This window comes from Lissotriton helveticus, chromosome 5_1 (genome assembly GCF_964261635.1).
Source record: "Lissotriton helveticus chromosome 5_1, aLisHel1.1, whole genome shotgun sequence".
NCBI lineage: Eukaryota > Metazoa > Chordata > Amphibia > Caudata > Salamandridae > Lissotriton > Lissotriton helveticus.
Window position 1 is genome coordinate 95,076,712 of NC_136065.1, and position 22,223 is coordinate 95,098,934.

A 22,223-nucleotide genomic window follows, 5' to 3' on the forward strand; every position below is an offset into this window, starting at 1 on the left:
CCTGGTCCCGATATTCAAAAAAGGAGATCGACAAAGTCCATCCTCCTATCGACCTATCTCTTTGCTAGATTCTTTAGGGAAGATAGCGGGACGGATCATTCTCAACCGTTTACATCAATGGTCTGAGGATAATATTATATTGTCGGATCTCCAGTTCGGGTTCAGGGAAGGCATGGGCACCACGGAACAAGCACTAAACTTGACACTACTGATGGGGAAATATAAATGTGGGAAGGGGGGAAACCTATATATGGTTTACGTGGATCTAACAGCAGCCTTTGACTGCGTAAATCATTCTAAATTATGGACTATCCTAAGTGAGATGGGTATAGAGATCTCTGTGCTAAATTTCCTACAAGAAGTATACACAAATGCTACGGCAAGGGTGCGCTTTGGAACAGGTGGGGAACTCACGGCTTCTTTTAACGTGGAGAGAGGGGTAAGACAGGGTTGTGTCCTGGCATCCTTTTTTTTTAAAGTGTTTTATTGTAACATCTGCGGGTGACACAGCCATACTCCTACAACCCAGAGGCCAGTGGCGTGTTCAGCAACCTTCCACATTATGAAAACACAGCCATTAAGCCAACATCTCTGAAGCTCGGCGGCGCCTTGAACTTATGGAGCAGCATCATAGCGTGTCACAAAGTCAGGATCTCGTGCACTTAGTTCGTGCTGCCAACACATATCACATTATAATCCCTAAAACCATCAACAAGAACTCCCCCCCCCCACCTACCCCACCCGGCGACCCCCCCACCCCTCCCCAAGACCGCAATGTTCAGACACCTAGCAGCAGATTGAGTTCTCTTATCGAAGCAACACAGAGTAACCCACGTCCATGTTAACTACAGTCCATCAGTCCAGCTGTTCACTTCGCGCCAACAAGTATTCCCTCAAAGGAGCCCAGATGTCTTTGGGACGAGACCCAGTTGGCAGCTCCTCCTGAAACAGTTCCAACTGCTCCTGGCAATACACCATGTCTTTTAACCACTGAGACGTACGAGGGCGTAGGCGACCATCCCAAGTAAAGAGTACCCGCCTTTTGACCAGTAGCAACGCCACTCTCACAAAGTGGCCCACAACACCCTTCACACCTGGCACATATCCCAGCAAGCACACAAGCGGCGTACACTCCAGTCTGTACCCCACCATTGTGTAGACCAGTTCCAGCATAGCCACCCAGAATGATTGTACAGCCCCACACTGCCAGGCTAAATGCAAGAAGCCCGCCTCCTCCCGCCCACACCTTCGACAACAGTCAGATTCTCTGAGACCCAGTCTGTGGAGTTTCTGCGGGGTGTGGTATGTTTGGTGTATGAATTTCAAGTGGATAATACAAAGATTGCAATTAGGCGACAAATGACCTGTCACATACAGATTTGTTCCCATTCATACATCGTAATTACCGGCTCCGTGTACAGCCTGGTAAGCAGGTGTTTCCGCGAAGCGACGACCAGTACCAGCTGTAAAGCCTTTGACACGGGCGGTTCCTCCGGGAAGCAGGTATAATGGTCCCGTACCGCTGTAGGCAATCTGTAACAAACATATTGAAACAGCAGTGTGGGATTCAATACATACTCTAAATCCGCCTCCGTGAGATATTGCCCTCCAGGGTACAGATCGCCCATATTGGCAAGACCCGCCTCGCAGAGAAGAGCCAACGGGTCCTTCTCCCTCGCCACCGACAGAGCAGCATGTCCCTGGATACTCAACGCCGGCGCATATAAAAGGTAGACGATTCATGCGTTTGCCAATTTCCTGCCAGGCGGATACCGTGACATCGATCGTGTTTATTTCAGATCGGGGGGTGTGCCTGCGAACGTGCGTAACAATACCCTGCAATGGTGTGGGAGCCGCATCTCCCTCTTCCACCGCAACATGGGGTATGAATCCATGTGGTCGAAACCAAAAATACACAAATTGCGCCTGCGCACTTAGATAACAGGCATAGAAGTCCGAGGCATTAAAACCACCCCTGTGGAAGGTCCGGGTCAGCGTGGACCAGCTAATTCGCGGCGGTTTCGCCCCCCAGACCAGCCGAAGCAACTGTGCCTGTAAGGTTTTAAAAAATTGCTTAGTTAACCGTATGGGGACATTGCTAAACAAGTACAAAAACTGCGGTAGGATCACCATTTTTATCACAGCGATACGATCAGCTAACGAGAGGGGTAGCCCAACCCAGCGGTCCACTCGCTCTACCAGTAACGTGTAGGCCCTCCCATAGTTTTCACGCGCCATTACCTCCGGATCCCGATGGATCCGGACGCCTAGATACTTGACCAGTTCAACCGACCACACCAAAGGATATTCCACTTGTGGCTCAGTCGTATCAGGCGTTAGGGGGATCAGCACCGACTTTTCCCACTTGATGCACAGCCCCGAATAGAGGCCGAACCTGATATACTCGCGGATGACACGCGACAGGTAGGTTTGCGGCTCCCGGATATATAAGACCATATCGTCAGCATACGCCGAGATAATCACCGGTCGATGGTTAAAGCTCAGGGCCGCTGCCTTGTGGGACTGACGTATCCTGCACATGAGGGGTTCCAGGACAATGGCAAATAAAAAGGGGGAAAGCGGGCACCCCTGCCTGGTGCCACGCTGAATCGCCAGCGGTTCAGACGTGCGTCCTCCCACCCGCACCCGGGCTGACACGTCATGTATAGGACCTGGATCCAGCAGATGAACACCGGTGGGAATCCCATTCTAGCCAGTATAAAAAGCATGTATTTCCATTCGATCGAGTCAAATGCCTTGGCCACATCCAACAGGACGGCGACGGCAGGCAACTCAGGCGTTAGTACATGAAGCATGGCGAAGATCGTGCGGAGGTTCCAGGAAGTGGATCGATCCGGGATGAAGCCTGACTGGTCCAGCAGGATGAGCATGGGCACGAGAGGGCTCAATTTTGTGGCCAGAACCTTCGCGTCAATATTGATAAGAGAAATTGGGCGATACGACTCGCAGTGCGTCGGCGGCTTATCTTTTTTTTCAGGAGAGTGACTATCAGCGCCTGTTGCAGGGAGGAAGGGAGGCGACCCACCTCATGCTCCTCCGCATACATCGCCAAGAGGTGTGACGCCAAGAGATCAACATAATGCTTATAAAATTCAGCTGTCAGCCCATCGGGGCCCGGAGCTTTGTTATTCGGGAGAGAGAGGATAGCATCCCTGATATCTCTCTCGTCTATCGGTAGGCCGAGGTAATTACGCTGCCCGTCAGAAAGCCAGGCACAGGCCGTGTCCGTCAGATACTCATGTAACGCCGGTGCATCCACATCGCCCTGCAAGGTATATAGAGTCTCGTAAAAAGTACGGAATTGAGTCAGGATTGCCTCGCACATGTAGTGCTCCAGCCCCTCATCATCCACTATATGATCGATCTGCGTCGCCTCAGACCTATCCTGCAGACGGCCGGCCAATACCTTGCCAGGTCTACCCCCCTCACCATAAGCCTTCACCACGTGTCTCTTAGACAAGTACTTGATCTCCGTGGATGCCACAGCATTGTACTCCTCCAGATACTCCCTAATGTTCGTGAGCACCTCCGGGGATGATTCAACCACATATTGAGCCTCCAGGTCGCGTAACCGCTCCTCCAGACGACTCAATTGGCTCCGCAGGTCACGCAGAATGCCCGCTGCCGTGCTGATACACACACCGCGTATCGTTGCCTTGAAGGCTTCTCACAGGGTGGCCGCACTGTCCACCGTTCCCGTGTTGATATCAAAGTATTGTGTTATCGCTTTATGAATGGTGTCTGCATATATCGGATCCAGCAGGGAGGCCGCGCGGAAGTGCCAGGTGAAGGGGTGTCTGGCAGTGAGCAGGACAGCGATCCGGAGCAAGACGGGGTTGTGATCCGATAGGGTCCGGGGCAAGACGCTAACCTCCTCCACCCAACCGTTTGCCACCCTATCCAAAAGCCAATAATCCAAGCGCGACCATGTGTTGTGAGCAGGGGTGATGTGTGTGTGCCCTGTAGAGCCCCCGTGTTACGCAATCTCCATGCATCTACCAAGTCCGCCTCTTCCATGAAATCACGCACACACTGCGCCACTTTAACCATACGCACATTGGCGGTGCTAGATTTATCCACAGTCGGGTTAAGACAGGCCTTAAGGTCCCCCCTAGCAGAAGCACTGAGTCAGGCCATGTACGCAAAACATTGGCCCATTAGGGAACCTCCTAAGTATTCCTGGGATCCGTTACCATCTCTATACGGATGACACTCAAATCTACCTCAAGGTGTCTTCCGTACACGATCTCTCACTACTCAACTCTACTCTCAACTCTATTCACCACTGCATGTTAGCTCACCAACTCATTCTAAATGCCTCCAAAACTTAATTCTTCCTCCTATCTACCTCTCTCTCCCCTCCTCCTGTTCAATCTTGCATGGATCGGCTGAATTTACTCGATAATAAACCCATCATTGTCGACAGGGCTAAATCCCTTCGTGTCATACTAGACAATAGACTCAACCTAATCTCTCACATCAACTCTATTGCTAAGAGCGCATGTTAACAGTTGCGCTTTCTGTGGGGGATTCGTCAGTTCTTCCCGGAAAAAGACCTAAAAACCTTGGTCCAATTGCTGCTTTTCTCTAGTCTGGATTATTGCAATTCTCTTCTGACGGGCCTACCTAAATCCAACCTCCCCTCTCAAATCCATCCTCTATTCAGCAGCCCGCTTTATTACAGGGTCCAAACGAAGCCACCACATCACTCCTATCCTATTTTCTCTTCGATGGCTTCCCATCGAGGCAAGATCTATTTTCAAAACTGCTTGCATCACCCACAAAGCTTTGCACACTTCCTCCCCTCCCTACCTGGTGAATACACTGAAAATGCCAGGAGGCTCTAGACCTTCTTGTAATGCAGAAAAGTTTCTGCTTGAGCTCCCCTCCTTCAAAAGGGAAAGATCGATGGCGCAATCCTTCTCAGGTAATGCAGTGAGAATGTGGAACTCTCTTCCTCCATTCCCCCGTGCCACCTCCTCTACCCGGATCTTCAAAGTTGACCTCAAATCTGTTCTCTTCCAAAGACACTTTCAGAACTAATACTTTCATTCTCAGACCCTTCTAGGAAGTTCGTTCATCTTTGTTAATTTGTAATTTTTTTCTTGTACATTTCTCACCCTTGCTTGCTGTGTTGGATATTGTGTTTTTGTACCCTAATACTCACACAAAAATGGGGTCCAAGGGAATATTTAACGACCAGCAATGCTACAGCCCTTAGAACTACAGAAAAACCAACTAAATAGTAGCAAAGGGTCGAGACCTCAGATGAGGGATAACTGGTGTGTGTGAACTAACAGCGAAATCATTCACTGGGCACTCTCGATGTTTTTAAAGTGTTCCCATCAGAATTCTGACCTGTACCGCCCTACATCATTTGGGAGTCTGACAGATTGCACACGGGGAGTGACCCAATGTACGATTTGGCAAGATCATGCCCTTTCCGTCTTATGTATCCCAATGTGTCTAGATGTTCGGTAGGTATCAGGTGGTATCTAACAAGCAGTGCTGAATAGTGAAAAACAAACTGTGTCTAAAAAAGTGTTGATAAAATTGGGTAAGGGAAGGAAATAGGTTTAATAAAGACCTTCCATTCCCAACACTAAAACCAGTGCAAGAGGTAGTGTCAACAAATAACTACCTTGACATTCGTAATGGTCATGGTTGACATGTTTCTTCAGTTTTACCTTGGGCCCATAGGTCACCTACTGCTTCATCAGGACCTTCTCTGCTACTGCTTAATTAAGTGAATAAACTAAATAAACAAAAAGGGGAAGTGAAATAATTATTATCACCTTTAATTCTCCCAATGATCTGGAGAATGTCGCCCCACCACACCCGGCATCAGCGCAGGTATGACGGAGCCCCGCTCTGTCCGTCGGTACTCCGGACGTCCCTCTGGGCTGTCAGTGGGAGGTGTGATTTCGCTGTTAGTTCACACACACCAGTTATCCCTCATCTGAGGTCTCGACCCTTTGCTACTATTTAGTTGGTTTTTGCACCCTACCTTTTCTAGTCTCCTAATTATTTTTGTAACGTTCTATTGTGTAACAATTTTCTCATGTAACGTAACTGGTTCTATTGTACAGTGCTCTGACACCAATCGAGTAAAGTCCGCGCTATATAAAATTAATTAAATGAATAAATAAGTAAAGTAACATTCCTGCTCGGCAGTTCACACACGTGATTCCAGATGGTGGGGGGTGGGGCACTGAAGGAGGGGAGGTTATCTGGTTTAAATGCCGAAATAAATCTAAACAAATGATAAAGTTGCAGCATGTTTCCCTCCTACGAAGAGAACTAAAAGTGAAGGACTGTCAGCCCCACGTTAAATAATCATCTGACAGCGAAAAGAGAGAGCTTCATCAAGAAAGCCACAAACAGTCGCCCTGTCCAGTTGCCTGCCACTTTCTGAGCCCAAGAAGAGCTGAAGAGGGCTGGCCGTGGGATGTACCAAGGCAGGGAGGAGGAGGGGGAAATGTTCCACTAAAATGCTGCTTTCCTTTGATTAAAGGCACAAGTTTTTTGCTTTTGAATGGTTATATTGTTAACATTCAAATAGATACATACTGTGCTGCTGAATGTGGATAAAATCATGCTTATTGGCCGACAGCCGGCGGGAATGGTCGCTAGCTAGAGCGACTCCCAGCTGTCTCCGATAATCCGCTACACCGATCCGTCCATAGATCGGGATTCCCTCCTCTGTTTGAGGGAATCTCATACACAACCGAGTGCGCCCGCCGTGGCGAAGTGCTGGCCCGATCGGGGCTTCTTGCTGACCGCTGTGCCGTGGGAGAGGTGATCCCCCCTGGTCCCGCAAGATGGCGGCCGCCCCGGAGCTCCGGCGGACCCACTAGACTGTACCTGCCGGGAGCGGCTTGACCCGGACAGCGGGGGTTTTCCGCACTACCCTGTGCCCCTCACTAGACCTGCCGGCAGCCTGCTGCGACGCGGCGGACCCCCCGAGCGGCCTCTGGATCGGCCTCCGGCCTGAAGAGAGAGCCGCGGCGAGGGTCACTTCCGGTCGGGGAGTGAGCTACGGGACTCCCCAGCTTTAAGGCCTGCCGCGAACGGATCCTCACATGCTCGGCTCTCCTGCTGCTGGGGTAGATAGCACACAATCCCTGGCCCCTTGACTGGCTCTCCGGACGGGAGCGGAGGATACCTTCTGCAAGACGACGTCCTGACTCTGAGGTGACCCCTTCATCGAGGCGCACGGCCGGAGGCCTGGGGAGGGTAAGGCCGATCACCAGACACCCAGTGAACGACGTTTGCCTGGAGCCCCGAGATCAGACCCCAGGAGCCCTATGTCCCCCGGTTCTTGCTGGCCTGGAGCCGGAACTGCCCACCTGGATTGGCCCTGCCATTGCTGAGTCCATTCGACGCTGTGAATGGGACTTGCGGCCCGAGAGCGTGCCGTGCCCACCTACCTGCACAACGCTCCTGCTCCTCTGCCTGGCCCGGCCCTGGACTGGCGGCTGGCCTCCGTTTTGCCCACCGGTACCCGGAGCTTACCTTCAACGCTGGGAGGGGAACCCCTCCTCTCTGAGATCCGCCTGCGGCTTGCCGACACAGGGCACGCAGTGGAACACAATTGCCGCGCCGCGGAGTGGACCTGGTCTTTCTGGGAGTCGCCTCGTGGGCCCCGCTGACCTACCGGGATCGACTCGAACACACTACACGGATCCTTTGCCAGGGAGGTGACCCGAGACTCTAAGCCCACGATTGGACGTCGCGGCCAGTGCCGGATTGGTCGGCCCCGGGGATGCGATAGAGTGTGCTCCTGACCCGTCCCGTCGCCTTGGTGCGCCCTCTTTGACTCGGGCCCCACTGCCCGGTGGGGATGGCGTCCGGCAAGGGGTCACGTGGCCCTACTCAGAGGTAGACCACTAGGAACTCCTGGGCTGCCAGAGTCGACAACAAAGACGCGGCCCCCTCGAAGGACCCGAAGCTCGCTTCCCCTACTCAGGGGCCAAAGACACTTACCCTCAAAGATGCAATGGAGGCTATCGCCGGTGTTCGCTCCTCTCTAGAAACTCGCATCGACTCAGTGAACATAGAGGTGACCCTCCTGCGCGCCGACCTGCGTAAAATGGACACTAAAGTCAAGGATGTCGAGGTCAAGACGGCAGCTTTGATTGATTACACCTCCACTCTTCAACAGCAGGTCGCTCAGCTTCAAAAGCAACAGAAACAGATGGGCGAGCAACTCGACAACTATGAAGGGAGGGCGAGACGAAACAACATTCGCATCTTGGGAGTTCCGGAGCGAATGGAGGCCCCCTCGGCCGACCTATTTGTGGAATCCTTGGTCACGACTCACCTACAGCCGAAAAACCTCTCAAACTACTTCTCTATCGAAAGAGCACATAGGGTCCCGGGTGGCGCACCTAAGCCAGGTGCCCCCCCTCGCCCCATCATCGCAAGGGTCTTTAACTGTAGAGACGGAGATGCCATCCTGCAGGCCGCCCGCTCCGGACCACCCCTTCTTCTGGAAAATGCTCGCATCTCTATGTTTCCGGATTTCACAGTTAGGGTGCAGGCGAGGGGATGCAGCTTCTTGGAGGTCAAGAAGGCACTGCGAGACAAAGGGGTCAAATACTTCATGCTGTTCTCGGCGAAACTACGTGTACAACGCGATGGGAAGACCTGGTTCTTCTTCTCGCCGGAGGAAGTGTGGGACTGGCTGGAGGGCTGGAGCAGAGTCGGTGGCTCTCCGCGGCATTGTCCAGTACGGGACGACCCCACGAGACCTCTTGAGGACGCGGAATGACGTGTCTCCGTCAAGGAGGCCTGGCTGAACATTATCTGGTCCCTTGCTGTCTGAGAGTCCGGTGATTTACTAGGCAACCCGGGGGCGCGAGCCTCCTCTTTATGCACTGCACTGGTTCCTGAGATCTTCTCTTCCGGCCGAGCCCGGGCCGCACCAGCTGCCTCACAAGTAACTTTTCTAATATGTGATTGTGGTGTAAATTGTATGATATGCCCCTATTAGTGTATTACATTCCTAAAGCCTTTACGTCAGATGAGCGGCGCTACCGGCTCACTTGCTAACCCCAAAATGAGTGGGAGGGCGACAGGCACTCTGCCGAGTTGGGGTGTGGATAGTTCTGAATCCACGGGCAGGGAAGCAGGGTGGGGGGTTGGGGTGAGGGGTGGGGGGTGTTGGGTCAATTTTGTTGTTGTTATGATGTTTACTTTTGTGCTCCGCAGAGCTTCCGATGGTCACCTACCATTGTTAACTTCTCCCTTAGCTTCCAGCAGACTGGTCCATTGTTGCGTTCTCTTGCTCACCCGAGGTCCTGTACTGCAGGGTCCCACTTTTGGGCAGCCGTTTGGCCCCCGGGGTCCACATGTTTCGACTATCTTCCAGTTTGATACGACCCCGACTTTTGGCTGTCCCGTGGGGCTCCTGTTTAGGCGACCTACTATCTTGATTCTTCACCCCTACAGCCACGACTCACCAACTCTCTAGCTCCCTTACGGTCCGCACCTGGAACGTCAATGGACTGGGTCACAAAATAAAACGAAGTGTGGTCCTCCAGTTCCTTAGACGCCACTCCCCCGACATAGTCCTGTTGCAGGAGACCTACCTGATTGGCAACACTTGCCAGGCAATGCAGAGGGGGGGTACAAGCTTTTGATTCACGCGGGGTTCACAACTGGGTCTCGGGGCACCGGGATATTAGTTAGGAAATCTCTTGCACTTACCCATTCACGATGTTGGGCAGACCCTTTAGGTCGCTTTGCAGTGGTAGAGGCCACCTGGGAGGGACGCCCGCTAAATATAGTCTCAGTATATCTTCCACCGACCTTAGTGCGCGACTCTCTTAAAGATCTGGGTACTCAACTGGTGAGCCTACCCCCGGGTACCCTAATAATGGGAGGGGACTTTAACGCCACCATGTGCGATGACCTGGATCGTAGACCCAAGAAAAGCTCACACCGTCAGACCTCTGAACTAGCTGACTTTACCCGGGCCCTGGGATTGGCGGACATTTGGCGCTTTCACTTTCCAGACACGCCATCCTTCACTCACTACTCTAACGCACACAACAGCATGTCGAGAATTGATTATTTCTTTTGCCCCAACGCCGACACCAGCCACTTTACCTGCCCACGGCACCTCCCACGAGGTATATCCGACCACTCACCACTTATGGTGGACTTAACCTATAATCGTCAGATAGTACGGGGACCAATCGTTATTAATCCCTGGCTCCTACGGATCCCGGACATTAGAGAGGCGTTGAGGGAATGCACAGAACATTATTTCGACGAAACTGTCGGCTCAGTGGACTCGGCTGTTACACTTTGGGAGGCCTACATAGCGGTGGTGAAGGGTGAGGCACTAGCTCTAAAAGCGTGTCATCTGCGCAAACAGGCTGAGCTCGTCTCGAAGGTCGAAACGGACCTCATTAACCTTGAGGTATCCCACAACACTGCGCCCACGGACTCCATCGCTGCGCGTCTCCGTACCCAACAGTTGATCTATAGGGCACTGGCCCAAGAACGGGCACAGGCACGACTGCTTCACACTCGCCACCGGGTCTACGAATACGGAGACTGTGCAGGCAAGATGCTCGCATGGTTGGAGCAACGCGACCAGGCGACGAGTTGGGTACCTTCCATAGCCGCCCCGGATGGGTCGGTGGTAATGGACCCCCAGGACATTGCCGAGGTGTTTGCCGCTCACTACGAAAAGGTATACACCGCTGGCAACGTCTCTGATGAATCCAGACAACTGCTGGAGGAGATGCGTCTCCCTGTCATTTCTGACTCGGATCGTCTCGCCTTGGACGCGGACATATCCGTTGAGGAGCTCACTTCGGCGCTCTTCGCTGTAAACTCCGGAAAGGCCTTGGGCCCGGATAGAGTACCGATCGAGTTTCTGAAGGGGATGGCCCCTGACATCGTCCCCCACCTCCAGGGTATGTTTGTGGAGAAGTGTGACGGATTCTGTGTCTACCTGTAAAGTGTGTACAACAAAAAGGAAATGTCTCACACTCATTTTAATTTTGACACCATGATTTTCCCTAATAAAGTTTTCCTAAAATCATGGTAGACAATTTTACATCTCACTTTTTGATACTTTTTGCACACATTTTTTCTCACTGCAATTTAACATCCCACACCATTCCAAACTGATTTGACTTTTGGTATGATCCATCACTGGTGGTTCCTTGGGTTTGGAGAAGCACATAATTCCAACAGGTGTGTGGCTCCCTAACCGGACCATCTTTGGTTCTATCCCAGATGATGAAGCTCTGCCATATGGGTGGGCTGATGGGATTCATTTCCTTTTTGTTGTACACACTTTACAGGTAGACACAGAATCCGTCACATTTTTCTTTGCCCGTATTAGTTTTACAGACCAATGACAGTCCTTTTGTATTGTTATACTGTGAATAAGGGGTTTGTCTGTCCTTTGGTCTTTAAATAATTTTCCCCTTAGACCCTCCACCAACCTGGTTTTTGACATATGTTTGTGGAGAGCCTGGAACGGGGTGTGCTTCCACTTGACCAAAGGTTGGCTTCCATTGCTGTCATTCTAAAACCTACTAAACCTCCCACTGCCTGTAGTTCCTATCGGCCGATCTCCCTGATCAGCACGGGAACCAAGGTTCTGGCAAATTGCTGGCGTCCTGTCTTCTCTTGGTACTCCCTTCACTGATACACGATGACCAGTCCGGTTTCCTGCCGGGCCGGAACACGGCACTGTACCTCCGTAGGGTCCATAACGTGCTGAGCCGACAGCCCTCCCTCTCCCAAGACGCTTCTATATATCCCTGGACGCAGCTATGGCGTTCGACTCAATTGAATGGTCCTACCTGTTCGAGGTCCTCCGCCGCTTTGGCTTTGGGCCCATCTTTATTGCCTGGGTACGCCTCCTCTACACGGACCTCTTTGGTCAGGTCCGAGTTAATAACTTCATGTCTAGAAAATGTCCTCTCCACCGGGGCACCAGGCAGGGCTGCCCTCTCTCTCCCCTGTTGTTCGCCCTTACCTTGGAGCCGCTGGCTCACTGGGTTCGCACCGATGCCTCCATCCGAGGTCTGCGCTGGAGTAACGAGACTGTGGATAAAATCTCCCTATACGCTGACGATATCCTGATCTACGTATCGTCCCCGCAGTCCTCCATCAACAGCCTGTTCCACATCCTCACTAACTTCGGTAAATACTCCGGCTATGCCATAAACGGGTCCAAGTCGGTGCTGTACATGCTACATGGCCCGCCACCTCGCTTGCCTCAGGGCTTCTCCATTACGCTGGCCTCGGACGGTTTTACCTATCTAGGTATTTTCATTACTCCAGACTCTACGCAATTCTACGACCGCAACCTGCTAGGCCCACTGCGCAGACTGCATAGCGACGTTGCCCACTGGCGATCGCTCCCGCTCTCTCTCCTGGGTAGGGAGGCATTATTAAAAATGCTGGCGCTTCCCCGCTTCCGATACGTCCTTCAGAATTGCCCTTTTCCCGTTCCGGACTCGTACTTCACGACGGTGGAGAGCGAGCTCCAAGGATTGCTTTGGGATGGCGGTGCCGCTCGGATTGCTCTCTGTAAGCTGTTTCAGGGGTGGTACGACGGGGGAATAGCCCTCCCCAATCTCCGTCTCTACTACTGGGCCTCCCAGCTTGTGGCGATCAACCACTGGATTCACGGTTCTCCGCTTAACCCGGCCTTCCTTTTGGACAGAGAACAAACAGGACGGGAGGGCTAGCTGGGGCCCTGTATAGTGAACCCACCAAAACACAATACATTGGGCCCATGGCCCACACAGTGCGGATTTGGCACACAGCCAACAAAAAGCTAGGGTGGGCTGACAAACTAACCAAGGCCTTGCCTCTATGGTCCGCTCAACGACTGGGTTCCCTCTTCTTCTCCCAGGGCTTCGACAGGTGGGATGCGATCGGGATCTCGGAGGTCGGAGACCTGGTTCACAAAAATAGGCTGCTGACCTTTGCCGACCTACAAGCTAAATACGCCCTGGCACCCACTGAGTTCTTTAGGTATCTGCAAATTACACATGCCCTGCGTGACGCATTTCCGGACTTCGCTTCCATACCGGCCACCTCCCCTCTAGAGGATAGGCTCCTGTCACAACCTCTTCCTGAAAAGGTCATCTCCCTTACCTACCGTAAACTCTGCAACGATCTCCCTGATTCCTTCTTGCCGTTGAGGGCTAAGTGGGAGGTGGACCTGGGTCCCCTAGACGAAGAGGACTGGAGATCGGCACTGATGTCTCCGAGAGAATTAGCCATATGTCACAGGTTCCGGTTGATATAACTAAAAGTGCTACACAGAGCGTACATATCGGCCCCCACACTGGCTAGGATAGGTCGGAGACCGGACGCCCTATGCCTCCGTAGCTGGGGACTCCCTGGAACCTTCTTCCACGTCCTATGTGAGTGCCCTGTTATACAGCGTTTCAGACAGTGTATAAAACAAGGGGCTGCCCCAAGGTGTGGGACAGGAAATGGGGACACTGGAACACTTACCGGGGTGAACTGTGTGACTCTCCAACGGCGGAGCTGGCTATGTCCAGAGGAGGTTCCTGAGATGCTGTGTGTGGGCTGAGGGGTTTGTGACTTGTCCCTACCGGGACCGTTCAATGTCTATCTCTTATGCAGGGGTTCTTTCTTTTAGGGTGTTATGTATCAATGGACCAGGTACGAAGCGCTGCAACCGATTAGTACTAGACCATTCAACTGACCTACTGATCTGCCTGACGAGCTCTGCTGTTTTTTTTAAATTGTTTCGTTTGGTATTGTTTCTGTTCCAACAAAACGTGTGGTTTGATTGCTTTATTTGTGTCCATCGTGATTACCGACATCTACCCTACATTGAGTTATTAAACTGTGACGCCGTCCGCCCTCAGGGTTGTGGACCGAAAGGCTGTGTATTTCATTTTCGTCCGCCCTATGCTCTTCGTTTTTGCTCACTTGATCACGGATGTGACTGTACTACGTGTATTTACATGCAACTGCCACAATAAAAATATATAAAAAAAAAAAAAAAGCATGCTTATTATCTTTCACCACATATAGGTTTTATATGTTTGGTACAGTATAGCCGCCGCCACACATTCCAGTGCAGCTCCAAACGGGGATTGGCTGTTAGTGAGCATGTTCTTGTAGAGGAAAAACGCTCGAATTTCCTGCTGGTAATAAGCCAAATTGTGTTGTTAAACAGCTTCACATATCCCTGCTGAGTAAATAAAAGGCCCGTTTTCCATCCTGCTCAAAATCGAAAGGCAGGGGGAACAGCTGTGCGAACAGGGAGCCTGCCCATGCCTGTTTATAGAGAGGCAGCGCTCAAAGCACGAACACGATCATAAAATGCAAGCAGCTCTGGCGCTGAGCAGGAACCCAAGAATAAATGATTCCCCCAAAGAGTAGATATACAATCAAAGAGTAATGATTCAATACTTAGTCCCTGCTCCCTGGAGGAATGAAAGAGAATAAGGAGGGACAAAGAGGCAGGACTGACCACTAGCAAGCAAGGATTTTTGAAGGGCACTTAACCAAACAAATAGAAAGCAGGGGGATGGCTTTAAGCCAACAAGAGAAGTTACAACAAGTCTCGAATGCTTGACCTAATGAACAAAAAAAACAGATGGCAAAGTGTATCTTTTAATATGGTTATTTTCCCGCAGTGGAGAAGCTTCACAGGCGTGCATCTTCTTGCCAACATTCACAAATTGCGATCGTGCATCTCGTTGCAGCGGGTCGCCCACCTCATTGTCTTTTTATAACTCTAACTTAAATCATGGTGCACGTGCATCTTGTTGCACGAGGGCCGTCCAACTTTTATCAACTTTAACACTAAATCGTGTCGGCCCGTGTCTTATTGCACGCTGGCCGCCCAACTCTTTTTTTTTCTTATTTCATTAAATAGCAGCCGCAGGTCTTGTTGTGCGAGGGTCGTCACATGAGCTGCAAAGCATGGATGTGGCTGTTCATCCATCAGAGCAGCTGACATCGACATCGAGAAAATGCAGCTGCCATCAAGACAAGTAAGCATTCATTTTCGAAATGCACGCAAGTACAATGGGAGTTAAAGGGTATTTGCAATAGTTTGAGCTATGTGTAGCCTTTTAAAACATAAATAAAAGGCATTCTCATTTACAATTACAATATCTTAAACTCTCGCAAATGCGAGACCTATTGCATTGCAAATGCTTGTTTCATTCTGTAATGGTAAATGTAATATTTGAATAAGTCTTCAAATCTGAGAACTAGAAACGTTTTTCGCAATGGTCTAGGTTTTTTTTAGAATGGATTCAGCCTTTCCTGTGAATAGACCCTCCCTTATACTAATAAGGTTGTCACGTCGACAATATATATGTGAGGATGGCCAATGTACTTTTGATCTTCAAGACTACAATGCTGTTGATCATTTCACGTTGCCTCAAATTTCTTTATAGTGCCTCCGTCATTCCGAACACGAGTTTGATGCACATTTATCTATGGCTAAGTGGAGTTTTCACTGATTGATGCCACTTGTATAGTTAAAGGCCTTTGATATATCATTTGTGTTTCATTCAAAGATGGGAGGACCGAATGTATTCCTTCGAGAGCGCCCCCTTTGGCTCCATTGATAGAATACTTCCTGTGACAGCCTCACATAGTCGCGCCTGTCTGAAGGACATTACACCATGAGCCCAATTTCGAGTGGATAGGTCACTACCTGGAAGTATCTGGTGGTATGGGACTGGAAAAAAAACAATAATGATTCCCAAACCCTAGATTAAAAAAAAACTCCTGGGATGTGGGGTATATTAGTTTTATGGTTTTAGAATTACCTTGGGAGTTTGTGTCTGAAAAACAAAAAAAAGCAAACATTTTAGTGAACAGCCACTAAAACAAACACTGGATCTCCTGCAAACTTGTAGTACATTGTACGGGCCGCCTTCTGTGTAAAGAGTTCCAATAGAGAGGGCCACGTCATCAGAGAAAAGAATACCAAAGGTTGAACAATATTTGGCAGTCCTCATCCTCTCTAGTGACCTGGAAAGAGACAGTGGACCTTTATTTCAGGGACAAGAAATGGCGGATTACTTGGAACCAGTTTCACATGAAAAATATAAATGAGACCCCTCAATCCCAATCGGATTATGTGGACCCTCGCCAATGTAACGCAAATTGCTCTTGCAGAACATTGATCGAGCCATCTACTCAATCTTGCGGGTTTACTTGCTGATGCCTCACACCATGACTGAACAAGCTCCAAGGTAACTGCACATGGGGAGAATGTGGCGGACAACACCCCCCACCATCCAAGGCGGACATCAGCCCCAGCAGATGATGATGGCTTGGAGAATCAAGGACAAAAAAGAAGCCCGTTAATGACATAGCGTCAGTCACTCTGATCTGTGTGCGAACGATTTGATGCAAGTCAAGGACTGTCAGCCGAGGAGCAAGTTCTGACTCCCCGATGAAAAGAATGTGGCCGTGCAATCACACTTGCGCTCAGGAATCTTATGATATGTTAAAAAGATTTCTAAAGCGCATGGCTGCCCCCAGAAGGAGGCTTACTGGGGCTAGTCACAGGTAAGACAACTGCAGAAGAGCAAGGCAGGTTAGGCCAAGGATGAAAACAACCAGGTCTTTAGTTGCTTCAGAAAACGTAAGTAGTTTAGAATCCATCTTAGTTAATGGGGTTGGGGCAAGGACACGAAAAAAACGTCTGTCCATTCTAGCCAGATTCAAGTCTGCCGAGCGCAAGACTCTCACAGGGTAATAAAATTGCATCAGAGAAGTAAGACTTGGAATCTCACCTCTCTACTAAAATCTCAAGGAGCCACACGCACTCTATATTTTAAATCTTGTTCACATATAAATGTTGGTCAGCATTAAACAGTTTTTTCCTCCAACGCCGCTTGATCTTTCTTACATTGCACCTTTTGGGCCACAACAGACAAATATCCAGGTTGCACATCCCTTGTGAAACTGACTGGAATCTCAGTTCTTGGATCAGTGTTGAAACCATGTGCAATTAGTTTGTGTTGTTCACCGCCATCTTGGATTTTTTCATTAAGTGATCCAGAGGGGGTGTACCTGTTAAGACTTAGAGGAAATTACATTGTTAGCTTCACAACAGAATAGATCATTGAGATGTACGATGTCTCTTTAAGCTCTGTTAATAATAAGTTAGGAAGACTAGCCTATAACCCCTTCAATGCTCATGACGAGCTCAGCTCGTCATGGCATGTACCTCTCAGGTGCTCATGACAAGCTGAGCTCGTCATGACCACACCCGTTTTCGTTGCTGTTCAGCACAGGAGGGGAAACTAGCAAGCAGCGATGTGGCTAAACAAGCAGCACATATGTGTATGTAACCTCATGGTGAAGGTTTGGAAGGAAAATGCTACTTATCCAGTATGCATCTGTTCTTGGCATATAGAGCTGTAGAGTCATTTGCTCGGCATAGACTGCCATCTAGTGTTGGGTCCGGATGTTTGCACTTTGTTTTTATTCGAAGAAGTTTTTTCAGTCACAAGGCCAGTGACTCCTCCTTTCGGTGTAAGTGCGCATGGGCATCGACTCCATTGTTTGATTGTTTTCCCGCAGAGGGTGATAACGGAGTTAGTAAGAGTAGTAGAATAGAGATGTCCCTGTGTATGTATCTAAGTAAGATGGTACTGGAACAGGTATAGGTACCCGGGGAGCTGGGTGGACGAATGTGAATCTACAGCTCTACATGCCAAGAACAGATGCATACTGGGAAAGTAGCATTTTCAGTTCGAGGCATGTGAGCTGTAGATCACATGCTTTGCATAGACTAGAAAGCAGTAATCTCCCAGGGCGGTGGCTAACCTGTAGCTGTTGCAGAGGTTTGAAAGAGAGTACGTAGAACTGCTTGGCCCACACTAGCTTGCTGTCATGCTAACACATCTACACAATAGTGCTTTGTGAATTTGTGAGGTGTAGACCATGTAACAGCTTTGCAGATGTCATCTATAGGAATGTTTCCAAAGAATGCCATAGATGCCCCCATTTTACGAGTGGAGTGCACTCTAGGGGGAATTGTTAATGTTCTTTTTGCTTTTGCATAGCATGTTTGAATGCATTTGACTATCCACCTTACAATACCTGATTGTGAGATGGGATTGTCTTTGTGAGGTGGGGCAAAAGCTACAAAAAGTTGTTTTCTTACTGAAATGTATTGTCCTTTCTTTGTAATAGAGTAATGATCTTTTAACGTCTAAGGTGTGTAGGGCACGTTCTGCCACAGAATCTGGTTGAGGGAAGAACACAGGCAACTCAACAGATTAGTTGATATGGAAGGCAGTAATGACTTTGGGTAAGATCTTAGGATTAGTCCGAAGAAGCACTTAGTTTTGGTACATTTGTAAAAATGGTTCCTGTATGGTTAGTGCCTGGAGCTCACCTACTCTCCTCAGTGATGTAATAGCTATGAGGAAAGCAACTTTCCAATTGAGGAATTGCAGCTCACATTTGTGCAATGTAGTAAGTAAAAGAAGGGCACCTCGATTTGTGAACCTGAGATTGATTAATGTTGTAGAAAAACAATGGTTCTGGTATGGCCAAAAAAGGTCCCATATGGGGATAAGGTGCTAGAGTCGTAATTGATAATTAATATCTTTGGGAGCGATAAGTTATATGCATAGGGACATATAGGTCAAAATAACGTTTGTTATTTATTTTATAAAGATTATGCAAAAAAGGATTCAGGTGCTCACATAGGTAAGTGACAAGAAGCGTGACGTGATAAGTGAATGTGACTTTATAAACATAAACATCGCATTGACAGTTTATAGGGAAAACCCTTGAGAAGTTATATGAAGTGTAGCGAGTTCCTGCTGGATGGGTTTGACTCTGTTTTGATCTCAGCTATTCGAGATCCTCTTCAGGCCATAGCAATTGTGAGCAAGCTGAATTCAAACACGGACTGAGTTGGGGAATTAACTAAAGAATAGAGCAAAAATCGCTGAAAGTCAGAGAGGAGAGCATTGGGCTAATCTGATAGTGTCCGCCCAGGAGGTGCTCTTCAAACACGGACTTAGCGGAGGAATTACCTGAAGAAAGGACCGCCACGAGATTTCTGATCAAAGACCTTTCGAAACGATACACGGAAAATGGGAAAACGCGATCAAGAAATAACACCGTCAAGGGTAGTGGATTGCGTGTCAAAGGGAGCCCGAGAAACGGTGCCGGACCAGAGCGCAGCAATTCACATCCGAACCCGATGGCAGAAAAAAACAATCTAACAATGGAGTCGATGCCCTTGTGCACTATAACCTAAAGGAGGATTCACCGGCCTCGTGACTGGAAAGACTACTTTGAAAAAAAACCAAAGGGCAAACATTCGGACCCAACACTGATGGCTGGCTCTGCAAACCATGTGATCTACAGCTCACATGCCTCAAACACTTATTTACAGATGTAAGGATTGACATGAGTCCAATGGAAGGATCCCTCAGGATTGGAGACACTCCACAGGAAACTGAGATGTGGGAGGCCGTTTTTGCAGGTGAAGGAAGGTAGGCTGAGAGGGCTTGAGTCAGCCCTCACCCCCCCCCCCCCCCCCCTCCCATAGCCCACAGGAATGGAGACATGTGTGGACATACACCCTGGCGAACAGTGTAACCATTATGCAATAGTTGTAAAGAAATGTCTCTTTATCTTATTTTAGAATTTAAAAATGACAATGAACTGATGCCCCCAAACGATACTTCATGTTTTCATGATATACAATATATAACTCATGACGCTGAACCACTGATGTTTATTGTTTTAATCTGTTTTGTTACCAAAAAATGATAAATAAAGACATTGAAAAAATGGATTGAAAAGAGACTTTGGAAGACACACAAGGAAGTCTCTAAGGATCTGAAGAAGGATTCGGTGCCTGGAATGAGTGTTCAGTCACCCAGGCAGAGGTTTGAGGGTTGAAATGAGGCTTCTAAAGACTCAAGATGATGCTATAGACTGGAGGGAGGTCACTGCAGACTGGAGAGAGATTTCTTATGATTAGGAGCAGATCTGAGGATTACAGTGAGGTTTATGAGAACTGGATGGACGAGACCTCTTCTTATTTGAGGGAATTTACTAAAGAATGAGGCCAGGACTGGTGGCTTAGAGGACTAATGCATCTACTGCAGTTGCATGTGTTACACCTCATGGTCACAGGTTCAAATCCTGGCGCGTCTACTCAGCCTTTCATCCTTTCTGAGGTTGATAAAATGAGTACCATTGAGTTGGGTAACAATAAACATCTGTTATTCAGCGCCAAGATACCCCTATAGGGGTGAATGTGGCTTTACATATACACATGTTATGTTATTATATGACTTTAATGACATATCAATGAAGTTTGGAGGCACCGAGGGGACACTTTAAAGACTGGCCTCATAGTTTGGAAACTTTGAATGAGGTTCTGCACAACTCCTAATTGAGGAAAACCAAAGAGGAAGTTTCCAGAATGTGCTTGAGATTTATGTGTGCTCAGGGTACTTTTCTGAGGACTTCCAGTAAGTTTTATAAATACAAATTTGTTTTGTGAGGACAGCAGCTCAGTTCTGTATCAATTATTTCAAGACTCAAAGGAGTTTTAGTATGACTCACGGGGATTTAAAAAAATGTAGGAGAGCTTCCTGATGACACAAGGGAGTTTTCGGAGGACTTAAGTTTACAGAGGAATAAAAGGTATTTTCTGAGGATTTAAGAGGGTTTTTAAGGATGCAAATTGATTTTATGAGGATATGAAAGTTTCCTAGCATTTTGTGTGAGCTCAGTAGTGGCATTTACACACTGCAGCAGCGAGAACTGCTCCTTACACACAGAGGAGGATAATAAACCAGCCTTACCTGATTATGGTGCTTCTGACATCCTGCCAAACAAAAAAACAAACACAGTGAAATCAGTTTCCAGAGAAGATGTTAAAGTTATGGAAGTATTTTTAGGAGTGAAACACTTCTATCTATGGTTAGAAAACAGTGACTGGGGTCACATAACACAGCGCATTCTGTGGTATTGCATGACTAAGCACAGATTGTGATATTCTGAATGAGGTCACATGACACAAAAAAGTGATATTCTCAATGGTAATGACATTGCACAGTGTCTCCCTGACCTCAACACTTTGGACCCAAGAATGATTGTAGTATAGAGGCCGTATAAACTATTAAGACTCTATACTTTGCAAATATAGTAAAACTATCAAAATTGCCTTTGAAGACTGATGAAATTATTGTCATGTATGCTATGTTTAATTGTCACTGTACATAGAGTCTTTGCAATTTGTATATTGCAAAAGTCATTGTTGTGTTTATACAATAGTCTTCTATGTTTTGAAAAAGAAAACTAATGAAAAAAACAATTGAATATAACCCTGTCTTGAACATTTTGACTTTTTAGTTTTGTCTACCCAAATCAACAATTGTATGTTTGCTCAAACCATTTCTCAACAAATTTTAATTGTATTAAATATTGTTTACTAATCAAACTTTACCTGCAGGCGAAATAGATGACCTGTGGATAAAAAACGTATACAGTACTGACGGACCAAGAGGCAATTGTTCACTGCTTAGATGTTGTATGTAAATATTTTATTTAAATGTATGTAGTGTGCACGATTGTGGGTTAGAGTGTGTTTGTTTGAAACAGATCATGAGTTTGTGAGTCAGTGACAGGTAGTGAGTGAGAACCACTAAAAGGTAGTGAGTGAGAAAAAGTGAGATCAATTGTCAGTGAGTTGTTAGTGAGTATGAGTGAATCAGAATGAGTGAAAATAAGAGTGTGTGCACATGAGTGAGAAAGTATTATTGAATAAGAGTTAGAGTGAATGTCAGTGAGCGTGAATGAAGGAGAGAGAACGAGTGTGTGAGAGTGTGTGAGAATGACAGCTAGTGCAAGTGAGTATGAGTAAGTGTTAGATTTGGGGTCTCTGGTTGGCAGAGGTAGGTACCTTTGACCAAATAGGGACCCTTGCGTCTAGTCAGGGTAAGGGGGTACACTCCTAAAATAACCCCTGCTCACCCCCTTGGTAGCTTGGCACGAGCAGACAGGCTTATCTCAGAGGCAGTGTGTAAAGTATTTGTGAACACATACAGTAACCCAGTGACAACACTACAGATGGACACCACACAAGTTGTATTATACAAAATAAGTATTTTTATATAGACATAACACAAGACCACAAACGACAAAAATCCTCAATACTGTACTTAAAA

At 48.2% G+C, this 22,223-nt stretch overlaps 1 protein-coding gene across 2 annotated transcripts in view; it reads right to left on the reverse strand.

Moving 5' to 3' along the window:
- Positions 1-22,223, reverse strand: part of LOC144754203 (E3 ubiquitin-protein ligase TRIM39-like) — a 173,594-nt gene that overhangs the window by 51,251 nt on the left and 100,120 nt on the right. For both annotated transcript variants that reach the window (XM_078641789.1, XM_078641790.1), the window contains one exon: positions 20,859-20,881. In XM_078641789.1, the coding sequence (XP_078497915.1) occupies positions 20,859-20,881 (23 nt within the window). The remainder of the gene's footprint in view (positions 1-20,858; positions 20,882-22,223) is intronic.